The 24045-nt window shown below is 46.4% G+C and overlaps 1 protein-coding gene across 5 annotated transcripts in view; it reads right to left on the bottom strand.

The window, feature by feature from the left end:
• The window catches only part of ZDHHC14 (zinc finger DHHC-type palmitoyltransferase 14), a 277903-nt gene that overhangs the window by 98516 nt on the left and 155342 nt on the right, over positions 1-24045 (bottom strand). For 3 of the 5 annotated variants that reach the window (XM_043888085.1, XM_043888081.1, XM_043888083.1), the window contains exon 2: positions 17526-17698. In XM_043888085.1, the coding sequence (XP_043744020.1) occupies positions 17526-17698 (173 nt within the window). The remainder of the gene's footprint in view (positions 1-17525; positions 17699-24045) is intronic. The other 2 variants (XM_043888082.1, XM_043888084.1) reach the window with 1 other exon arrangement.

Genomic DNA, 24045 nt, shown 5'->3' with positions numbered 1-24045 from the left:
TTTTTTTTTAAAAAATTCTTTGGAAATCAGTGAAAAATCTCTATTTATATTTATTTTTAGGTGTCAATGGGGAGGGCATTCCCTGATACTCTGCCCAGGTCTGCAGGGCACGAGGCCTCATGCTGGGCATTGCCTTCAGCTCTTCTTCTGTCTGCCAGCTCTCAGAGTCATCTGCCATTCACGCTGTTTTCTCAGTGGCGAGGGAATGAAATTGGGAAGACTGCAGACAGGGACGTGCCCGGCTCACAAGAGGCACCACAAGCCCTTTGAAGGGTCTGGAGGCTGAAGTTCTTTTTAGAACTAAATTCACAAATGAGAACAACCGAAGTCCTGCCCCTGGAATAAAAATCCGCTTTGATCTCATTCTTCAACCCAACACAACACCGCACATAAGCACCCCACCAGGTACCTCTCCCAAGCATGAACATTAGCCCTGAAGCTCAATTTCTGTCCACTTAGATAAAGACCGTTATGGACTGGATGACCCATGGGAGAAAAAAATCCCAACACGGCAGAAGCCAAGTTTCTTTCCTCTCCTATCAGAACGGCACCTGCAAACTCCAACAGCGCCATGGTTCTCCCCTGGAGCCGCTGTCCCCACCAGAGCTTCCTCCCGTTACCGCCACTTGATGGTGCCCTTGGGCTTGTCCCCCTCTGGGGGCACCTCCCTCTGCGGGCTGTGTGTGGGCTTCACTGGTGGCTCAGTCATAAAGAATCACCCTGTGCCTATGGCTGATTCTTGTTGATGTATGACAGAAAACCACAAAATTCTGTAAAGCAATTCAGTTCAGTTCAGTTGCTCAATGTCCAACTCTTTGAAATCCCATGGTCTGCAGGCACGCAGGCTTCCCTGTCCATCACCAACCCCCAGAGCTTGCTCAAACTCATGTCCATCAAGTGGGTGATGCCATCCAACCATCTCATCCTCTGTCTGTCCCCTTCTCCTCCTGCCTTCAATCTTTCCCAGGATCAGGGTCTTTTCCAATGAGTCAGTTTGTCGCATCTAGTGACCAAACTACTGGAGTTTCAGCTTCAGCATCAGTCCTTCCAATGAATATTCAAGACTGATTTCCTTTAGGATGGACTGGCTGGATCTCCTTGCAGTCCAAGGGACTCTCAAGAGTCTTCTCCTTCAATTAAAAACATTTGAAAAAAAAAAAAGAACCCGCCTGTCAATGCAGGATACGTAAGACAAGTGGGCTCAATCCCTGGGTTGGGAAGATCCCCTGGAGGAGGGCATGGCAACCCACTCCAGTATTCCTGCCTGGAGAATCCCCATGGACAGAGGAGCCTGGTGGGCTACAGTCTGTGGGGTGACAAGAATCAGACACGACTGAAGTGACTTAGCATGCACACATGTGTGGATCCGTACTAGGCCTCACGTATACAGAATCTCATTCAACTGTTGCAATGACCTAAGAGACAGGTTCAAGAGGACAGCACCCCACCCCCACCCCCCAGGTTGGAAGGCTAAGCAAAGGGCCCAGATCACAGCCATGAACGGAGCCACCAGGGTCCAGGCAGCCTCCTCCCGCCCGCGGCCTTTCCACCACGTGGCCTCTCTCATGGAGCGTCCCGCTGCACCCGCGTTCCCTCCTACAGGCCCGGCCTTGGCTCCAGGCCCACCTGTCTCCCCCAACCTTCCCTTCTAGTTAGCCCTACCTCTGGCTTGCTTCACCAGCAGAGTCCAAACTCTGCCTCAGCTCAGCTGGGACCCACCTGTGCCCATTTGTGGCCTGCCCGCCATGCTCTCCCAAGCCCAGGCCTCCCCTGTCTATCCTGCTCAAAGCCCCAGCTCCAGGGTTCGCCTTCCACCCCTCATCCTGACTCCTAGGCTGACGGATCCGAGCTGTCCGTTCGACGACTCTTCCCTTGCTTTTCTCTACAGTCTGAGCGTCTATTTGACTCTTCCAACACATTCCTGACATTTTTGTAAACTAAGGTAGAGGGTTTTTTTTTTTTTTATTCCTTTCAAACTCTGCTTGTCCACCTGGGTTCCATCCTGCCTCTTGGTGAGAATGCCGGAACCCGGGAAACCGCCTGGACCAACCCTGCCCTGGGCCATGGCTGCGAGCATGGGCTTAGCATCCGGACGGCGGGGTAAGTCCGGGGCTCTGCCATGTACTGGTTGAGACTTTTGGAGGCGATTCATCCTTTCCAGGCCTCAGCTTCTCCGGCTGTAAAACAGGAATAATAACAGCACCTGCCTCCTCGAGGGGCTGAGAGGATGAAATGAGCATCCTTGACAGAAGATAGCGCTCGGCCTACAGCGTGTGCTGGTAGACCATGAGTCATTCTCATCTTCATCTGGTTCTGTTTGCTTGCCTGTTGAAATCTGTACCGAGTGGCTGTGACCCGCCTCACACGCCAGCCAGATCCGTGAGCTGTTACTCCTTATTTTTATATACCACCCGCACTAGCGGAGAAATGTCATTTGGGTGCCTAGACCACCCTTTTCAGTCCCCTGCTTTCTAAAAGTGTCCCCCTTTCTCCTGTTCTCTACCCACCTCCACCCCCAGGAACATCGCCTTGGGCAATTCTCATCCCCTTGTCTTTTGAGAGCCAACTCGAGTCTGCTTTCTCCCAACAATCCCCCCCACCCATTAACTTCTCTTGGTTCCAGGTTCCCTCGAGTCTGACAAATTTAACTTCTCAGTCCAGGGTGATTCTACCACCCAGGGGACAGTGGGCACTGTCAAGAGACACTTCTCTTATCACGGCTGGGGCGGGCGGGCGGGGGGTACGCATCTGGTGGGTAGAGGGGAGGTCGCTGCTGCACGGGATGGCCCCCACCACAAAGAGTCTCTGCCTCGAGCGGTCCACAGCACAATGACTGTAGGCCCTGCATTATGACCACCTGCCCTTGATGACGTTCTTTTGTTTGTTGGCTTGTTTTAAAAAGCCTTCTCAGCCCAGGAGAGATGCCTCAGGAGAAACCAAACCTGCCAACACCTTGATCTGGGACTTCTAGTCTCCAGAACTAAGAAAAAATGCATTTCTGTTTTTTGGGTTTTTTTTAAAGCCTTTCGGTCGTTTCAGTGAACTTCCCTGGTGGATCAGGCAGCAAAGCATCTGCCTACAATGTGGGAGACGCGGGTTCAACCCCTGGGTCGGGAAGATCTCCTGGAGAAGGAAATGGCAACCCCCTCCAATATTCTTGCCTGGACAATCCCACGGACGGAGGAGCCTGGTAGGCTACAGTCCATGGTGTCGCAAAGAGTCGGTCACGACTGAGCGACTTCACTTTCACTTTTCAGCGTTTTCACTCTGTATGTTAGCCTCCAGCTAGACTGCTTTTGATTCTTCGATAGTACTTAAGATAGTGCTGTGCTTAAAATAGATGAACTGATAATGATTCATTTTCTAACTAAACAGCCAGCCAGGAATATTTTTCATTAAGTGTCTGGGGTATGTCATCACAAGATAAAAAATAGTCACATAAATGTTTGAAGCATCCTGTGCCCCTGGAGAGAAAAATGCGGTCGTCTCTCTGTCGTCACCCTGCGAAAGTCTGTCTGACGACAGACAGCTTCTTCTCAACCCCGGCCACGGTCACACACAAGACCTGTTCTCGACCGCTTTCATTTCTGAGTTCTTCTCTCAGAACTTGACCTTTTTTGTTGGTATTCGTGCGATAAATATCATATACGACAGCAAAACCTTCTCATCTGCATCTAAGAGAAGACGTGTCTTCCTTTTTTGCAGAGCAGCGGAGGCGATGGGGAAGGTGTTTCCAGCTAAATCTGATGTCGCGTGGATTAAGGCACAGGTGAATGGCACGCAGGGAAATGAAACCCCTGGCAACTGTCTCCTGGTCTGCCACAGAGATGATAAGGGGGCAGAAGAGACCATCACTCGCTCCCCTGGTGGCTGCACCCATAACTGGATGAGGGCTTGCATAGAGCACAAGTGAGCAAGCCCTTAAGCCCACTCCTGCGCAAGGTGAAGAAGCTGAGGACAGCCGGAACAACCACAGACAGGCATTCTTACATTACTCTTAGTACCCTGCAAAGTGATGACCAGAGAACAGAGGGCCAGTATATCTCTACCAAACTTGGTATCGCTCCAAATATGTTACATTTAGCTTCGTGAGGGCCACAGGAGGTTTTAGCCTATTTCTGTCCTACTGATTTCTATAGAGTGCAAGGAGTAACCCAATCCATTCACTCACTCAAGGACCCTTGGACTTCAAGTTTCCACCCTTAAAGGAAAATAAAGAGACCTTGTCGCGCACACACTCCAGATTCTGATGGCATGTAACGTGGCATTCATCCACTCGGGTTTCTGTTTTCTCTTAGAAAGTGTTAATCTACAGTGTCCAAATAAATGGTCTTCACTTCTGACCACCTACGTAAGCTAAATTTTTTTTCCTACAGGAGCCTTGGAAGATAAATTCGGATACATGAAAAATGTGAGGGATTTTCTCCTTACTTCCTACCATGGTGGCAGGAAGAGCCCTCACCGGAGGACCCCCCCTGTTCTTCCGGACAGAACCATCTCATGCCTTCTCTGCCCTCTTTCACGTGCCTTCCAGCCTCTGAGTGCTAATGCCCATCACAAACCTGGACTACAGAGCAGCCAGGAGTCTACTCATATTCTTAGGCAACAGATCTTAGCCTCAGAACTCATCAACAAGAAACACAACAGTGATCTATCTCTCATAACTTAGATCTGAGTTTTCGAGAACACAGAAAGGAAGAGAGATATCACTCCCCCTCCTCAAACCAGCTGTAAATCCCTACATGGCAATCTTAAATTTCAAAGGAGGAGGAAGAAATTTCACTTGGAAAACAACAGTGAGTTGGGTGGGTTATACCAAAATTTCAGAGGGTGATGACTGTGACATAGTTTCATTGACCTTCCCTCCCCCACCCCTGCCAAGGTAACATGTCAACAAAGTTCAACCTTCCCAGAGTATAAAAAAAGTGAAAGTGTTAGTCACTCAGTCATGTCGACTCTTTGCGACCCCTAGGACTGTAGCCCGACAGGCTCCTCTGTCCATGGAATTTTCCAGGCAAGAATACTGGAGTGGGTAGCCATTCCCTTTTCCAGGGGATCTTCCCAACCCAGGGATCAAACCCGGGTATCCAGCATAGTAGGCGGATCCTTTACTATCTAAGCCACCAGGAAAGTCCATGGGAGAGCATAAATGACCCCCAGGCGTCTGGCAGGTGAAGGATAAGCACAGACACTAAAGAAGGGGCTGCCTGACAAGTGGCCCTCAGTTAAGTTGGATCCCTACGTTTAGGGCTTCCCTGGTGGCTCAGATGGTAAAGAATCCGCCTGCAATGCGAGAGACCTGGGTTCAATCCCTGAGTTGGGAAGATCCCCTGGAGAAGGGAAAGGCTACCCACTCCTGTATCCTGGCCTGGAGAATCCCCATGGACAGAGGAGCCTGGCGGGCTACAGTCCATGGGGTCATAAAGACTCGGACACAACTGAGTGACTTTCACACTAAGTTTAGACTCCAGCCACAAAACGTGCAGATGTTACTAAGCAACATGTGGGATGATTCCCTGGGTTGTTAAAAGAAGAAATAAAAAAGCTCCTCCCAAGAAAACTTCAAGGCAGACCTCTTGCTTTTCTGACCACAGCCCTTGTTCCCTAAATCATCTCCGCTGCTCAGCGTGGCGGGTAATCCTTCCGGGACCCGCACCTGTTCGGCCTCTCGGTCTCCTCCCAGCTAAGCCCCTGCCCCGCCTCCTGGCCCATCCATTTCCTCTCTTCTCCCGGGGCCTTTGTTTCCTTTTATTCCTCACTGCCTTTCATGCTGCTCTATACTTGAAATAAGAAAATGCCTCCCACTCCCCAGCACAAAGAGCCTACCCACTCTTCTGATTAACCTCCTCTTCTGGGGGGGATCTCTCTCCTGAAAGGCTGTTCTTAACTCCCTCCTCCTCCCGCCCAGCACACGCACTGGTGCAGCCAGACCCCCGCTCCACAGCCCATTCTGCCCAAAAGGCCCTGCCTGGAGAAGTGCCCTAGCTTTTCTGCTGCTGCTGCTAAGTCACTTCAGTCGTGTCCGACTCTGTGTGACCCCATAGACGGCAGTCCACCAGGCGCCTCTGTCCCTGGGATTCTCCAGGCAAGAATACTGGAGTGGGTTGCCATTTCTTAATGCATGCATGCATGCTAAGTCGCTTCAGTCGTGTCCGACTCTGTGCGACCCCATGGACAGCAGCCCACCAGGCTCCTCTGTCCACAGGATTCTCTAGGCAAGAATACTGGAGTGGGTTGCCATTTCCTCCTCCAGCCTTAGCTTTGACTTCCCTCTAAAACCTAGGGACTGGCTGACTCATTCCTTCACTCTCAAGAGCTACTGTTTCATCATCTTGCTTTATCCTCCCCCAAGCATACCAGTTAAAGTAATAACGATAGTAATATTCCACTGAGTCACATAAATATCTCACTTTGCAGCAACTATAGTTTACTTGCTGGATTTACATGGGTGTGCGTGTAGCTTTGCATTCTAAAATTATTAACAGAATACGTCAACTCCTTCTGTTTAAGTCATTGAATAAGCTTCATAACCTTCTAAAGCATCTAGGTCCCCAGATTTTCATGGTCAAGCAAAGGAGGAAAAAGGGTTTATTTTAAGAACCATGGATGGCTGATTCATGTCAATGTATGACAAAGCCCACTTTAAAAAAAAAATACATGATACCCTTTTCAAGAAAAAAAATAAGAACCATGGAATAGCAACACTAGAATGGAAATCTGCACTTAGTGTATCTATTTTATACGGATCAAAATCAAGGCCCAGAGAAGTTAAAACACTTCTCAGGGTTTTACATCAAGTGGAACAGCCAGGTTAGGGGCTCATAGTGGTTTATTGATGATAAAAACATAGAGGAACTTTGAACTCTGCAAAGCACTATCTAAAGAGAAAATATTTATTGATATGTGTGTTAGTTGCTCAGTCGTGTCCAACTTTTTGTGACCCTACAGACTGTAGCCCGCCAGGCTCCTCTGCCCATGGGCTTCTCCAGGCAAGAATACTGGAGTGGGTTGCCATTCCCTCCTCCAGGGGATCTTCCTGACCCAAGGATCGAACCCAGGTCTCCTGCATTGCAGGCAGATTCTTGACCACCTGAGCCATTGATATAGTTGTTACTAACAAGTAGTATATTTTTTTTAACTTTTAAAAAAATTTTAATTGGAGGCTAATTACAATATTGTGGTGGGTTTTGCCACACATTCACACGAATCAGCCATGGGTGTACTAGTTGTTATTAACAAGTAATATTAAAGAATGTGAAGCCACCTACTCAGATTCGCTACAGAGCGGGGTGATCACATGGAATGCTCGAGGTAAATGAAGTTGTAGTGAGCCAAGCTCCTGAAAATACGATGGCTTGGAGCGCTTTTCAGGAGAGGAAGCAAACGCTGACTGCTGGAGAGATGGTCATGGGATTGGGCACCAGTTGCAGGGTGGGCGGTGGATGGCTTTAGGGGGCGGTGCTATTGCGCTTTCCTGTGAATCACCTGCATCTGCCTTAAACCACAGATTCTGCTTCAGTAGGTGAGCTCAGGGCTGGGGTCCTAGGGGTCTATGCCGCTCCTAGGTGATGTTGATGTTGCTCTTCCATGGACCCACTTTGAGCAGCAAGGATTTAGGGATGCAGTTTCGGAAGCAAAAACGTCAAAGAAGAGATGGCGCCAGGACCCCAGGGCTGGAGTCCCGGGTCTGTCGCACAATCGCTCTGTGTGAGCATGGGCGGAGTTGTACCTGTCTCTCTCTGGGCTTTGGTTTACTCATCTCGGTAAACCAGGGGAGTTGTTCTGGATGGTTTCCACGATTGCTGAGGTCCCTTTCAGACGGGGTGTCCTATGACTCAGCATTGCAGCATGCCAGCCTACCTGCAGTCAGGGAGGTGGGTTCAGAAGCTTTTGTATTAGAGCCTGAGATCCATGAGTCAGCAGTTTCCTTAGGGCCCCAGGCGGGGGGCGGGGGGTGTCTCTAATTCCCATTACGCTCCAGACCCCCGCTCTTTCCTTTGGCCATAGTCTTGAAGCACGTGGTCCCAATTTTCCCATCCCTTTTATGCCACTTGATCCTTCACTTCCCCCCCCCCCCACCCCGCCCCATCTTGCAGCATCTGGCTTCTTCTGCTCCCTTGAAGCTGACCTTTTCCTCACCCTGGTTCTTTCATCATCCTTTCCCCTTTTGTGGCCTTCTATATGAGAAATGATTCCAATTACAGTACTGTCTTTTTTTTTTTTTTTTTAAGTAAAGCATGTCAATATTGCTCTACGCCATCACTTTGCTGATTTTAAAAGATTCCTTTTTTTTAATGTGGACCATTTTTAAAGTCTTTACTGAATTTGTTACAATACTGTTTCTGTTTGACATTGGCCATGAGGCATGTGGGATCATAGCTCCCTGACCAGGGATCGAACCTGCACCCCCTGCATTGGAAGGCAAAGTCTTAACCACTGGACCACCAGGGAAGTCCCCATTTTGCTGATTTAACACAAACTCTTTAAAGGCTGTGACACAGTGAGAGATAGGGAGAGAGAGAGAGATTTGCCCTTCTTTGAAATGGAGTGATAGTACTGCTTTTAGGGCGTTCACCAATTCTACAGAAGAGCTTCCAATCTGTACCTACGTGAAAGCGAAAGTAAAGTGAAAGTGTTAGTTGCTCAGTCATGTCTGACTCTTTGTGACCCCATGAACTATTCAGTCCGTGGAATTCTCCAGGCCAGACTACTGGAGTGGGTAGCCGTTCCCTTCTCCAGGGGATCGTCCCAACCCAGGGATCGAACCCAGGTCTCCCACATTGCAGGTGGATTCTTTACCAGCTGAGCCACCAGGGAAGCCCAACGTATGTACATATATATAAGCCAAATCCTCACTGTATTAAGAGACACCCAGGATAGGGAATACAGAGGGAGGCCACTAAAATACCTATGTAGATTTAGGAATTTAGGCTCGCTGCAGTGGGGGCATGAGAGTGAGATCTCAACAAATTAAATAGCACCCCCTCAACCTTGCCTCAATTTCTTTTCCTATAAGAAGAAGAAAAAAAAATCACTTGCCACACACAATGATATCAGGAGGACAGCAAAGACAATTCTGCACAGGGTCTCCACCAGAAGAGAGGATGATAATTCTTCACAACAACCATCACACAGTGAAATGTCCTCATTCACAAACAAGGAAATAGGTTTGCATCAGAAACCGGCCTCAGTTCCAGCATAGTACATTCCCCGAGGTTTGGACTTCTACAGGAAGAAGAAATAACCTAGGTTTCACTGAACATCCTGGATGAAACACACCCATCCTTCCAAAACCTTGGGACAAACAAAATCTCCAGCTCCTTCCTTCCCTCAGAGCCAGAGCCTTCAGAACCTTGTGGTATTTCCTCAAATACCAAGATTCTGAATTGTGACATCTGGTTCCCAGCTCTCCCAGGCTAGGACTTGCTTTTAAAGAGATAATCAGGAATTCTTTTTTTTTTTTAATTAGGAATTCTGACATCGTAAGCACCCACCCTGAGTTTCTCGCTGCCTTCCCTTCCCTGGCATTGAGTACACACTTGATGATTCTGGCATTTTCCCCCAAACAAGGAATGTGCTTCTTTTATTACTAGGATGTCATTTTCTTCAAAAGCCTTCATCTCTTCCTCTTTTGAAAGGTATTTCAGATGTAGTAGGGCACCCTGCCCCCACCTCCCATAAGTCCTCCACTAGCATCAGGGAACATCTAGACTTCAGCGAGGCAGCCACAACAAGCTGTCCAATTGTCTGGTGTTTCCCTGTAGTCCTTCTTCTCCTCCTGCTTGGGCTAAGGATGTGAGAACCAGGCCCACTATCCACAGTGGGCTGGAATATGGCTCTTTATTTCTGAGCTGCGGCAATGATGGGGAGACCCAGCCAAAGAGACAGGGAAGTTGGAGGACCAGATGATGCTGACAATCTAGGGGGAGAGAGAATGTAACTTACAGCGAAGGGATGTGCTACCCGCTCCAGGGGTCCCAGAACTCTCCCCTCGGGCCAGATGGTGGACAGTAGCAAGCAGGGGTGAAGGGCATAGGGTGTCGTGGCAGATGACCCTGCATTTGACTCCCAGGTCTGGTGGCTCACAGTAAAGAATCTGCCTGCAATGCAAGAGACCTGGGTTCAATCCCTGGGTCGGGAAGATCCCCTAAAGAAGGGAATGGCAACCTACTCCAGTATTCTTGCCTGGGAAATCCCATGGACAGAGGAGCCTGATGGGCTACAGTCCTTGGGTTTGCAGAGAGTTGGACCTGACTGAGCGACTAACACTTAACGTATGGTCAAACGATCTCTAGCAAATCACCTTCTTTTCTGAGTACTGGCTTTCTCCGATATAAAATAGGAACATGAATAGCATCTAAACATTATGGAGTTGTGAGTCTTAAATGAGATCATACATGGAAAGAGCTTAGCATAATGCCTGGCACAAGAGAAGCACTTAATGAAAACAGCTATTAATACAATCCTACCTGTCATCACAGACCAATAAACCAATTACTTCACAGGACAGGGCAGAGACTATTTTATTTCAGTGGACACAGGCAAATGCTGGAGTTGGTACATACAAGAGAGAGTCTGACAGCTATTGAAGTAGATCATAACCCTGGCACAGCCAGGGCAGAAAGCAGGTGGCAGGGGGCAGGGAACAGTAAGGGCAGGAAGGACCCCTGCAGAGGTAGGTGCAGTTCAATTCTGGACGGAGTTCTTGGTCTAGCAGAATGCTCCTGAGGACCTGAAATGACCCCACTGCAAATAAAAGTTGCACAAAGGATAAACTGTGGTAATTTTGGAGGTGAGACCATGCCGTGTGTATGCAGTCTCACCCGACTGTTTGCTACCCTATGGACCATAGCCCGCCAGGCTCTTCTGTCCATGGGATTTCCCAGGTATGGATACTGGAGTGGGTCACCATTTCCTCCTCCAGGGGATCTTTCTGACCCAGGGATCAAACACATGTCTCCTGCATCAGCAGGCAGATTCTTTACCACTGAGCCACAGGGAAGCCTTAGATGTGAGGAGGGAGATGCAAGTAACCTAGAGGGGTGGGATAGGGTGGGAGGTGGGAAAGAAGTTCAAGAGGGAGGGGACATATATATACACCTGTGGCTGATTCATGTTGGTATACGGCAGAAACCAACGCAACACGGTAAAACATTTATCCTCCAATTAAAAATAAACAAAGTTAAGGAACTGGAGAAACGATCAGAAAATGTCACCTTCTGAAAAGAAAACTGGCAAAACCAGTCAAATCAACCCCTTTTGATGCCTTTTGTTCTTGCATATTCAAGGGTGGCTGTCTAGTATGGAGCACATAAACTGACTGCAAGGTCGATGGGAGAGGTCATCACAGACTAATCACAGCTAATAGACTAATGAATTATAAAGCAAAAAAATAAATGAAACTATCAATTTAAAAAGCAATTTTATGGTGAATATTACCAGTAGAAATAACTAAACACAAAAATAAGCCTATCATGGCTTAAAAATCTCACATGGTAAAAAATTAAATCACAGGGAAAATTTGTCATATTAGCATAATAGTTGTATAATAAAATTCACAATGGCAAATTTCATAATATAAAAACCAATCAATAAAAAAATCTTAGGTATAAATTTTATGCAGAAATCACTCCAGTAAAAATAATTTTGGTAGAATAAAAATGGAAATGGGAAAAATGGGAAATAGTGTAGCTTTACAATAGGGAATATTGATTAAGGTCTTAAACTGGCTTAAGAATGTCCTCCTAAGAAAGTATTTTCTTCAGTGAAAATCCACCAGTGTTATTAAAATTCCAGTTATTGAGTTGGCCCCAAAGTTTGTTCAGGTTTTTCTGTAAGAGGCAATGGAAACCCAAATGAACTTTTTGAAGAACTAAATAAAATGTTTCTACTCTTAAACACAAGGCTTCCCTGGTGGCTCAGATAAAGATTCTACCTGCAAAGCAGGAGACCTGGGTTCAATCCCAGGGTGGGGAAGATTCCCTGGAGAAGGGAAGGGCTACCCACGCCAGTATTTCCTGCCTGGGGAATCCCATGGACAGAGGAGCCTGGCGGGCTCCATGGAGTCGCAAAGAATTAAGATGTATTTGGGAAGAAAAAACTAGCGAGTGAAATAGGTGGTGAACATATCCTGTTTCCATAGAACACTTCTCAGGAACTGCACTCCCTGGGATGGTGTAGACCCAGGCTGCTGACAAGGCCAGCGCCTCCACAGGGGCAAGATGTGGCCTGCCTGCTTCCTAGACAGCTCCTCTAGATGATTCCTGGCCCAAGGGTACTTTAGGAGGAAATGAAAGACAGACTCCTGTCTTGGAAAAGGTGACTGGTTCTGTGTACTACAAGGAAAACCCTTGGATGATGAGAATTTGATCAAGAGTGTGGAAGAGAGAGAGAGAGAGAAGAGGAAAGAAGGGGGAAGGAGGAGGGAAGAGGAGAGACGGGAGGAGGGAGGGAAGAGGAGAGAGGGGAGGAGGAGGAGAGAGGGGAGGAGGGAGGGGAGGAGGTGGAGGGAGGGGGAGAGAGAAGTGGAGGGAGAGGAGGAGGGGGAGGATTGAAAGGGAAGGAGGGAGGGGAGGAGGGAGGAGAAGGAAAGAGAGGAGGGGGAGGAGGAGGGAAGAAAGGGGAGGAGGGAGGGGAGGAGGGAGGAGGAGGAGGATACAAATGGGAGGAGGGGGGAGGGGGAGGAGGGGGGAGGGAGGAGAGGAGGGAGAGGAAGGGGAGGAGGAGGATAGATAGGGGAGGGTGAGGAGGAGGGAGGAAGAGGGAGGGGGAGGAGAAAAATAGGAGGAGGAGGAGGAGAGAGGGAAGGAGGGGAGGGAAAGGGACTCAGGGAGTCAGAGCAGACACGAGGGAGGCACACAGATGCGTGCTGTCCAGCAGACATTTGAGCCGCCCGGTCAAAGGTTCAGAGTGGAGGTAATAAACCTTAAGATTCTACTGCAGCCCAGGTGAATTTTTTTAAAGGCCAGCCAGCTTCCTTTGATCTCATTCCACCCTCATCAAGCCTCCACAAGATCACTTACTGGTGTCAGGGTTACTGTGGCACACAGCGAGAGTTACCTCAATAACTAGCCTTGTTTTTGGAGCTCAACGGGAGGACTGCACGTGTGAGTTCACGACTGCCTCCCCTGATCCTGAGGATGCTAGAGCGGATGGGGCGAGATGCATGTGGAACGGAAGACGGGGGGAGAGCAGCCCCTTTCCCCTATTTTTATCCCTGGAAAGGTAATTGAAAGGGAAGGCTGTGGTATCATCATTTTTTTCTAGCCCCCAAATCAGTTGCTTAGTATATGGTCATTCCTGAGTGGAATGAAAGAACAGTTTCCCAAACTGTAAGGCTGCCAAGAAGGACTTCAGTGACCCCACCGCCTGGACCCCACCCCCATGCTTCACTGTCTTTTCAGCGACAGAATGAGTTATTGCGAAAGCTCTTTCAGAAGAAGCGTAAGGCGTTTCCACAGACTTGGAACTGACAGACACACAGCCTCTGCCTCACCACCCACTCCCCTCCAGAAATCTGAGGATGGGAATGTTGTTCAGATTCTTGGCAAATCTTCAATCAGTTCCTCAGACGGCTGGTTTCAAGGGACTATTCTGGGCTTCTACACTCAGAGGAATACAATGGATAATTGGAATCAATAGCTCTAATAATAAAAAGTTTCCAAATCTCGTGTTTTGCTTCTTTAGAGAGCACGAAATAAATGTGCTAAGATCTCATTGAAACATCATCTTATTTTCCACAGCCAGGTGATATACGGGAGGAATCCTTATAAGGCAGTAGACTAGCTCTGCTGTTTATTTCCATCACAAAGCAGGTCATTTTTTATGAGAATCTATGTTTGTGGAAGGTGACGAGAGATCCAAGTGGGGAAAGAGGAGAATTTTTCTTAAAAGATTCTAGCATTTAATGAGCCAATCCTCACAGGCTATGGGTTCTTATTCCCATGTTAAGTGGCTTCCCAGGTGGCGCTAGTGGGAAAGAACCTGCCTGCCAATTCAGGGGACATAAGAGACACAGGTTTGATCCCTGTGTCAGGATTCCCTGGCGAAGGGAATGGCAACCCACTCCAGTATTCTTGTCTCGAGAATTCCATGGACAGAGGAGCCTGGCGGGCTACAGTTCATGGGGTCGCAAAGAGTTGGACACGACAGAGCAATTAACATTTAACATTTCCATGTTAAAGTTAAGAGTATGGTAGCATGAGGTTTAAAAAGTGTACGACTGGCCTAAAGTCACACAACCAGAGGATGGGAGAGCCTTCTTCCTTCTCCTCCATCCTCCTCCTCTCTCCCTTCCTCTCTCCTTCCTTTTTATTTTAGACAGCCTTATTGCAGTATAAGCTGCCTTACATAACTGTTGTCCATCACAAGTGTACAATACAATAATCATTAGTCAATTTATTAGATTATGCAACCATCACCACAATCCAGTTTTGGACCATTTTCATGACACAGAGGCGACTTAGCACACATGCTAAGCATACTTGCTATGTGGTTTTTTGTGTTTTTTTTTTCAGGTTTTTTATTTCTGGAGGGTTTTTTTTTTTTTTTTTTTTGGTAACTGTGGCTTTCTAAGAATTTATCCATTCATCTAAATTGTCGAAATTTGTAGCATAAAATCTAAATCCTCTTAATTTTTGTAGGTTTGATGGTGACACCTCTGCTTTTTATTCCTAATTTTGGTAATTCGTAACTTCTCTCTTTCTCTTTGTCTTCTTTTTGGAGTGAGGAGTCGGGGGAGTATAGCTGAAGTTTTGTCAATTTTGTTGATCTTCTCAAAGGACTAATTTTGGGGCTCACTGATTTTCTCTGTTGTTTTGCGTGTTCTGTTTCACTGATTTCCACTCTCATCTTTACCATTTCCTTCCTACTAATTGCTTTGAGTTTAGTTTGCTCTGCTTTCTCTAGTTCTTAAGGTGAAAGCTTCAGTTTCTAGGTTTTTTCCATGCATGCGTGCTAAGTCACCTCAGTTGTGTCCAACTCTTTGTGACCCCATTGACTGTAACCCACTAAGCTCCTCTGTCCATGGGATTCTCCAGGCAAGGATACCGGAGTGGGTTGTCATTTCCTCCTCCGTGGGATCGTTCCAACCTGGGGATTGAACCCAAGTCTCTTACATCTCCTGCGCTGGTAGGAGGGTTCTTTACCACTAGCACCACCTGGAAATTCACATCCTCCACTCCGAATCAAGTCAGCCCCTCAGACAAGGACGCCACAGGGCGCGTGGTGTCCACATAGAGCTTCCTTCAGAACGCAGGCTGGGGATGACAGTGGTCCCAGAGAGACTGCCACAGACTCCCACTGTTCTGCCCCAAAGTTCATCAGTTTTTCATGAATAACTGCTCCTTAATACAGCTGGATTCCAGAAACACACAGACTGTTTCTGACTACCATGTCTCATCTCATCTCATCTAACTGCCTTTGGGGGAAGACATATCAGGCTACTAGTTTCTGCCACTCCAAAGCCCTGTCTCTAAAGCTCCTTTTCTCTCCTTCACAGGAAACAAAATCTGGTTTCACCTCTTACACAATCTGTATCTCTGGGGGGAAGGGGCATGGGGGCAGAGCTGGGTTTTAAAAATGGCTGATGTTGAAAAGTATGTTGAAAAATACTGCTCTGAGGTTATCAACTTTAAGAAAATGAAACAACAAGAAAACTGCATTTTAATGAGTCATTTAACTTCTTCACTATTAATAATGGAAACTCAATGCCTCTTAGGATCTGCATTTATAATAGAGAATTTCAATGTCACTCTTTATTATCAGCTTTGTAAGAAAGGCCAAAAAAAAAAAAAAAATTCCTGATCTTGCTGATTCTTCAGATGCTCCCAGCACTAATGGGGAGGTGGGAGAGAAAACAGGATCACAGCAGGAAAATGCTTAACGGCCAGTGTGGGAGCTGGGCTCTTTGCCTACTGCACCAGTAGGAGATTTAAGCTCATGCAGAAGTGATGCGGGCCTAGACTACGCACTGTCTACAGGCTCCAACCTATTCTGAAGGAAACTGGGCCCTGGCCTCTCTCTCTTCCTTATGACATGAACTAAAGAACTAGGACTGAGATCCAAGGGACCTGGGTTGAAGGGTCTGGCTCTGCTATCTTCTTCCATCTAACCCCTTGGGGTTTTGTTTTCTTATTTGTAAAATAGGTGTAATAATAAAGTCTTCCTCACAAAATTGCTGGGATGTGATCAAATTCAATGATCATCATGAGTGGCCTTTACAAATTATTGATGAGCTATATAAATGCAGCCTCTTAAAAAAAAAAAAAATAAATGCAGCCTCTTGATGAGGGTGAAAAAGGAGAGTGAAAATGCTGGCCTGAAATTCAACATTAAAAAAACGAAGATCATGGCATCCACTCCCATCACTTCATGGCAAATATTAACAGAAGTGGAAAAAGTGGAAGCAGTGACAGATTATATCTTCTTGGGCTCCAAAGGGTTTACGCTATAGATTATTGCCCTGTGTTTAAATCTCAACGTGTGGTGGCTAAGAAAGAGATTGTCTCCCCACTTCCCTACCTCAGGACACAAAAAGGCTGCAGCCCAGCGGACAACTCACACACACTCCCATTATTGACCCCTTTATTGCTCCCCTCCCAGGGAAGAAGGATGAAGGCAGATGCTCAGAGAAGGACATGACTGCGCTTCAGCATTTGGGGAAGCAAACCAGAGCAGACACTGTTTTTCAAGACCCACACTTGTACCTCATTATATGGTGGAAAGTGAGGGTCTTTCAGCCGAGTGGGCTGGGAAGGGAAGCCCACTGGGAGAGAACTATTTCTGTCAAATGATTTTTCATACCTAAACTTCACATTCACACCGAGTCACCACAGTCCCCCTGCCAGCTTGTCAAATGACAACCACAGCAAAGCTACACATTCACAAAGGCAAACTTTTAAGAGCAAGCGGGAGCTCTCTTTTTAATTAAAAAAGAGATTTTAAGGGTTTTTGTATGAGGGATAGGGATTGGGTTTTTTTTTTAATATCTTTAAAATGGACTGCTGTAAGTTTTTAATCCCAGGCTTTCCAACATCTAAGGAAAAATAAAGCCATTCATCTCAATATATATCAGAAGTATATTATCTTTGTCAAACCTTAATAAAGAAATGCTGGAGCCTAGGCTAGATAAATAGGACAGAGTCTAAGGTGTAACCTTTCCCGATTGATATTTTAGAAAGCAGAGGAAAGAGCAGCCACCAAGAATCACAGCTTTCCCAACAGCGCCTTCTGCAGGCGCCTTCTCAGAGCGGACTCAGACGCTTGGATTTCAGAGAGCTTGGCTGGCTGGCGGTGGCCCGCCTGCCGGTACCACCAGCCCACCTCCAGCGCACCAGTCCCTCGACCTTACCTCCAACCACTTTCCATCCCACCTCCTACTCAGGTCATCCTCGGGCCAAGTGAATGAAGAAACATTGGGACTCCTCCCCAGGGACTCAGCCCCTCCTCCATGGGCTCCTCTCCCATCCTCCCGCACTGGGCCTGAGCACAGGTGGACAGTGACCACAGACAGGCTAAGGGCGGACCTTCAGGGTTACCTATTTGCCTTTCCAGGTCGGCGGCTTCATCAGGCGTGGCTCGCGGAAGGACGCCGGGGTCACTGAAGCTGGTGCGTAGCAGGGTCCCCATCACAAAGAAGAACAAAATGCCACCGACCACCGGGATGGCGGGGGTGATTTTCACTGCTAGGTACGGGCAGCTGCCAGCAGGTGGGGGAAGGCAGGAGGGGAGGGGAGAAAGAAAGGAAATACAATGTCAGTATTCAACAGTAAGCAGTCTGTGTTTTCCAAGAACCTACAGGCTTTTTTTTTTTTTTTTGGAGAAGCAAAATTGATTTCCATTAAAAATTCATCTGTGTTAAACATCTACATTTGGGGAGGTCTGCAGTTCTCTCTCGTGGACAGTTTAACCCTCCCTTCTCAGCTAAGACAACCCTCAGCTACTGGGAAAGACACTGGCAGAAAAATGAAAATAATCCTGCTTGTATAATCGATGCAAGATGCACAGAGCTTGCACCCTTTGTGTTGGAAACAAGGCACTGAATTACGTGATTCTCCACCCAGTCTTGGAGTCGTATTAACATAGGAGACACTGGCTTAGAACAATTTTCATCAGACCCGGCCTTTCCTCCCTGGGTCAGGCAGCTCAGGGCACAGAATGCAAAGAACTGCAAGCCACCCTCAAAAGGCAAGGAAGTATTTTTTCAACATTTTGGACCTAATCTATCCAAAAGAGGTTAATGAGATACAGAAATATACTGGTGGACCAGTTTCCCAAAAGGACTAAAAGGATGTAGGCAGATAGAAAGCTATGACCAACCTAGACAGCTTATTAAAAGCAGAGACATTCCTTTGCCAACAAAGGTGCATTTAGTCAAAGCTATGGTTTTTCCAGTAGTCATGTATGGATGTGAGAGTTGGACTATAAAGAAAGCTGGGCACCGAAGAATTGACGCTTTTGAACTGTGGTGTTGGAGAAGACTCTTGAGAGCCCCTTGGACTGCAAGGAGATCCAACAGGTCTATCCTAAAGGAAATCGGTCCTGAATATTCATTGGGAGGACTGATGCTGAAGCTGAAACTCCAATGAGAAGAACTGACTCATTGGAAAAGACTCTGATGCTGGGAAAAATTGAAGTTGGGAGGAAAAGGGGACAACAGAGGATGAGATGGTTGGATGGCATCACCAACTCGATGGACATGAGTTTGAGTAAACTCCGGGAGATGGTGAAGGACAGGGAAGCCTGGTGTGCTGCAGTCCATGGGGTCACAGAGTCGGACACAACTGAGTGAAAGAACTGAACTGAGCATGCACTTCCAGAAGATGATGAGCTACCAACGGATAAACACAGCCCAAGTTGACTCTCGAACCCCCTTCGCTGCCCCCAGTGAATGCACTGACACGCAGTAGGGTCTTGATGAGTCAGGGCAGGGTGCCCTTGCGACAGACGGACGTCTGTGCCAGCCGGCTCCGGGGACCCAGGATCCAGATCCAGTCATTGCCCCTTGACTCCGCAGAGGTGGTGAGAGGCAGAGAGAAGACCAGCCTGGTGCCTGGAGCCCAGTGAAGGATGAGCCCCGCAGGGACCACGGTCAGTCTGTTGTCTCCACATTTAGGAACACTGTGGGCATCAAGGAACACCTCACGGACTCACAGAGTCATAACACCCCGACTGCAAAGTGCCTCCTAGATGGTCTGCCTCACCAGGGGAGGCTCTTCAGACACTCAACCCCAAACAAAAGAGAAGGAGCTGGAAGAGAAAGGGTTGGAAAGCTTTGCTTAAGAGATGAGCAGGGGGCTCAGTCCTGGGGGATTGTCATGAAATGACCATCTTCCTTCAGAGATTAAATATAAAGCGACAATCATTTAACACTGCACTGAATCCTTCGCATGGGACTGTGGCCCAGCTCTGGGATATGGTGCAGTGCCGTGGGCTACAGAAAGAAACCCGTTCTCAGGGCACGTCCATTATGTCAAATGGAACACGTGCGGACTCTGACACGGAGCGTCTGTGAAGAGCTGGTGATAAATATCAATTGCTGCAAGGCTATTGATTAAATCTCTGACTGTGATGTCAATCAAGTTAACAGCAAGGAACTCAGACTCTAAAGATCATTAAAAAGCATTTGTGTCATAAAATATGGCATTATCTTTGTTCCTCTTATTGTCATATAAAAAGCCACCTGAAGTTGTATTAAGCCTTGAAAATGTGCTAGTGTACCACAATCAGAAATCAACACCGTTCAGGGAGGGGAGTATGGGGGAGAATGGATACATGTATATGCATGGCTGACTCGCTTCACTGCTCACCTGAAACTATCACAAGATTGTTAATTGGCTATCCAGCAATATAAAATAAAAGGATTTTTTTAGAAAAGAAATAAACACAGTCCGTTATTGAAGGCATTAAAACTGACCCTGATACAAATACATTTTGGTTTATATGGATTAGTCAAAATTTTTTTTAGTCCAAAAGAATCTACTCTAGGTGTACATCTTTTTTTTTTTTTTTAAATAAAATGGTTAGAAAAATGATCAATTGTGTCAAGAGAAGTTTTCTAGAATTTAAATTCAGAATTCAAGAGATGGACAGCTGTTTGAAGAAGAGCAGAGAATACGACAAGCCAACACTTCCCCCCTTCTCATTATTCATGAGTTTGAATAAGCAGCAGCTGGAACAGTTGTTCAGCAGCTGCACCCAAGTCATAGCTGGACAACATGACCTGGACAACCAGTCCACAGGATGGGACCCACCTTGAGTGTTTAGGGATGGAGTTTATTTAGCTCCATTGACCTCTCCAAGGATGGAGACGTGAGTGCTGTTGGAACCCTCCCGTGAAGGAGATTTAGTGGATCTTCAGTGCTTTTGTTTTTCCCTTTTGGTTCTGAAATGTAACTTGGTTGACCTCAGAGGTTGCCTGCTCATAGTCATTAAGGTTTGCCTTCCCAGAGCAAGATGTCATTAATGAGTAAGTTAAGTCAAAGTCAAAATGTTAGTTGCTCAGTAGTGTCCATCTCTTTGCCATGGACTGTAGCCTCCTCCGTCCATGGGATTCTCCAGGCCAGAATACTGGAGTGGGTTGCCATTTCCTCCTCCAGAGGCTCTCCCCAACCCAGGGATCGAACCTGGGTGGCCTGCACTGCAGGTAGATTTTTTACCGCTGAGCCAACAGGGAAGCCCTGTTAATGAGTAAGCCATGTCCTAAATGAACTGAACTGAAATGGTTTCTCGTTGTCCCAACCGCACTGTATGTAGGGCCACCCACCCACATCTCCAGGTTGATGACTCTGGAGGCCTCCCATCGTCTCCACCTTCCCAGACAGGGGCCCATGACCCAGCCCTGGTATCTGGAGCACCCCCACCCCCATCTCACCTTAATTAAAGCCTCCCCAACTTTCAAGTTTCCATAAAGACCTGGTGACAAGATTTTTTTGGCTCATCCCCAAGCAAAAGAGCTGGTTTCTTTTTCTAAACTTCCCTAGTATCTTTGTTTGCTTCTCTCGATGGTACCTGTGGGTGTTTGTGGACATGCCTCATGAACCTCAGTGGACTGGAAGTCCCAAGGGTGAGACTGGGCCCTGGTCAGCGTGTGTCCTTCATAGCACCGGGAGTGATGCCTCACGTAGGGTAGGTGTTTGATAAGTATTTGTTGAGTAGTTGAATGAATGGGACCTAGTCACTGAATTTTACAGTAACAGAGAAAACTGCAGGGAAGTCAAGTCAGCCATACTGTCAAGATCACAATGTACCCTGTGTCCAGAACTTGATTCTCTATCTTCTAAGCTTGTTAGAACCTCCTTCAAACGGGTGCTAAGGATCTGTCCTGTCTAGGATGCTTCTGCCAATGAGAAAAGGCAAGACTGTACCTGAGCTGAGTGTGTGCAACACTCTCTAAAGTTTTAGCAGATGAAGCACCATATGTTGGTAGCAGGCGCTCTGTAAGAGTGGCCTGTATATCAAAGGACAATGTTCAGTTACTCACTGAAGTCTTGGGTATGGCTTTGTAGAAAAGAATCCAGATCCCCAAGCAAACAAGGAGATCAGGGCTACATTGAGACCTTCAAGCTGCCGCTCAGAAAAAGCCAAGAGCATCTGCAGTCCTGCTGGTGAAGACTCAGGAAGAGGCCCAGCTCAGGACGGCGATCACCAAACCCCCAGGAGGGGCCAAGACTGATGGGAAAATCTCACAGCCACTGGCGCGACCTAATAGCTGAAGCGCTGCGAGTGGGCAAAGAAAATTCTTAGCTTGAGCTCAGACAACTAGAAAACGGCTCCTTCACATTTCTGAGCAACCGCGGCTGGGCTCTCCAATTCTGAGAGCCATCTGTGATGAGGAAGACGCCTTCCCCCGAGGGCCTGGATCGGATACAAGATGAGGGTGCAGCTGCCAAAGATATAAACACCAAATGGAGTCCTCTCTCTCAGTCTGAGGAATTGTGACCTACATACAACCCAGGGCCGGGTGGGTAACCAGCTACAAGCATCTTTGTCTTCATATAGCTCAATGAGAAAGTGGCAGGAGGGAAAAAAAAGAATCTGAAAGCATGCATTTTCATAACATAAAAGAGATGAGTTAATTTAGCACCAGACAAAACAAAGGCTATCATGACGAAAAGTTTGTATAATAATCCCGCTCCTATGATATACGTCAGTGAGCTGTTTCCCTTTAGATATGATGATTAAATATCTACTACAAACTGTCAACTCACTCTACATCAGAGGTAAAGAAAGGGCTTTCCAGGTAATAATTAGACCATATAGCACTGCCAAAAGATTACAGGGAATTTTTTCAGTTCTAATAGCAATCTTCTCAAATCTTTAAGAAAAAGAATTATTTGTATTTTGATGGCTATACATGAACGATAGAGCCATTTTCTAGGTGCTTTATTATCTGAGACTATGCAATTAATGTTATTTCCTAGTGGCTCAGATGGTAAAGAATCTGCCTGCAATGCAGGAGACCTGGGTTTGATCCCTGGGTAGGGAAGATGCCCTAGAAAAGGGCACGGCAACCCACTCCAGTATTCTTGCCTGGAGAATCCCATAGATAAGAGGAGCCTGGCGGACTACAGTCCATAGGGTCGCGGAGAGTTCAACATGACTGAAGCAACTTAGCATACATGACAAAATTACTTTACCATCAAACAGATACTGACCTTTCCAGAATCAATACTCTCATTAATTCTATATTTCTATTTAGAGAATGACTCTCAGGTTAGAATTTACTGGTGGTTAAAATTGATACTTTGTGTTAAAATCCTGGAACTAAACTAATGTCTTAAAACATTTCACATAGAAAATCTGGAGTTCATTATTGGGTGTTTAGGGCTCTCTATTTCCTCATAGGACATTCTTTGGGAGATTAGCCTTACTTGAAAACAAAAATAAAACAAAATGAAACCATATTAACAATATGTAACAGAGACATTAAGATCATGTGGCCTTTGGAATAAAGAAAATCTTTTGCAGTTGATAATAGATGTAGAATCTACCTGTCAATGTGAATGGCCCTTTGAAACATGGGAAGGTGAGCAGAAAGACATAATAAACATGTAATATTAATAATATTACATAACAATAACAACAAAAAAGTAGAGAATCTTTTCCCATAGCAAAACAATTTGAGTCATCTTTTAATATTTTGCTGGCAAATGGATACACAAACAACAAAAAAATTCCCATTAACTGTAGCTCATGACCCCTGACTACAGCACGACCTGCGTTTGACACTTTTGTTCTGTCCTGTACATATGAAAGCATAAACATAAGAATAACTATTCTTTATACACAGAAATGAGGCACGTAATTAAAACTGATACCAAGGAGGGCGTGGCCTTGCTTTATTGATGTTGCACTCTAATGAAGGAAGTCTCCATATTTCAGAAATCACAAAGTTCAGCTATTATTTTAAATGTCAGACTTCTGACTGCAATGCATTTCAGTAATAAACAGCTAAGGCAAATGATCATAAAATGAAATAATCTGAGCCAATGACTCACATGTCTGAAATAATAACAGAGTAGCATTATGAGGGTAGTAATAAAAATGATCTTTTCCCTTTTCATATGAGTCACTCTAAAATAAATGTATTTTTCATTTATACGCAGGGACATAAACACCATTACTTTTATGATTTGTTCCTTAATCACATATTTAGAAATAAATGTAGCACTACAGGGCAAAGATAAGCACATTAGTTGGAGACAAATAGAGAAAAGAAGAGGGTTCAGAAATAACATCCATTCACAACCCGAGAATGGAAAAACAGAAATGATTTTATACAGCGCAAAAGACCCTGATGCTGGGAAAGACTGAAGTCAAAAGGAGAAGGGGATGGCCAAGGATGATATGGTTAGATAGCATCCCTGATTTAATGGACATGAGTTTGAGCAAACTCTGGGAGATAGTGGAGGACAGAGGAGCCTGGCCTTCTGCAGTCCATGGGGTCTCAAGAGTCAGTTAAGACTGAAAAACAACCCCCTTCAAGACACCCCACGGCTACACCCAATGTTTGAAGGCCCCTTCTTACCAACTGCACGTAGTGAT

The sequence above is a fragment of the Cervus elaphus genome, chromosome 26 (assembly GCF_910594005.1).
Source record: "Cervus elaphus chromosome 26, mCerEla1.1, whole genome shotgun sequence".
In the NCBI taxonomy this organism is placed as follows: domain Eukaryota; kingdom Metazoa; phylum Chordata; class Mammalia; order Artiodactyla; family Cervidae; genus Cervus; species Cervus elaphus.
The sequence above is the reverse complement of the archived record's forward strand: the minus strand, read 5'-3'. Positions and strand labels throughout refer to the sequence as shown.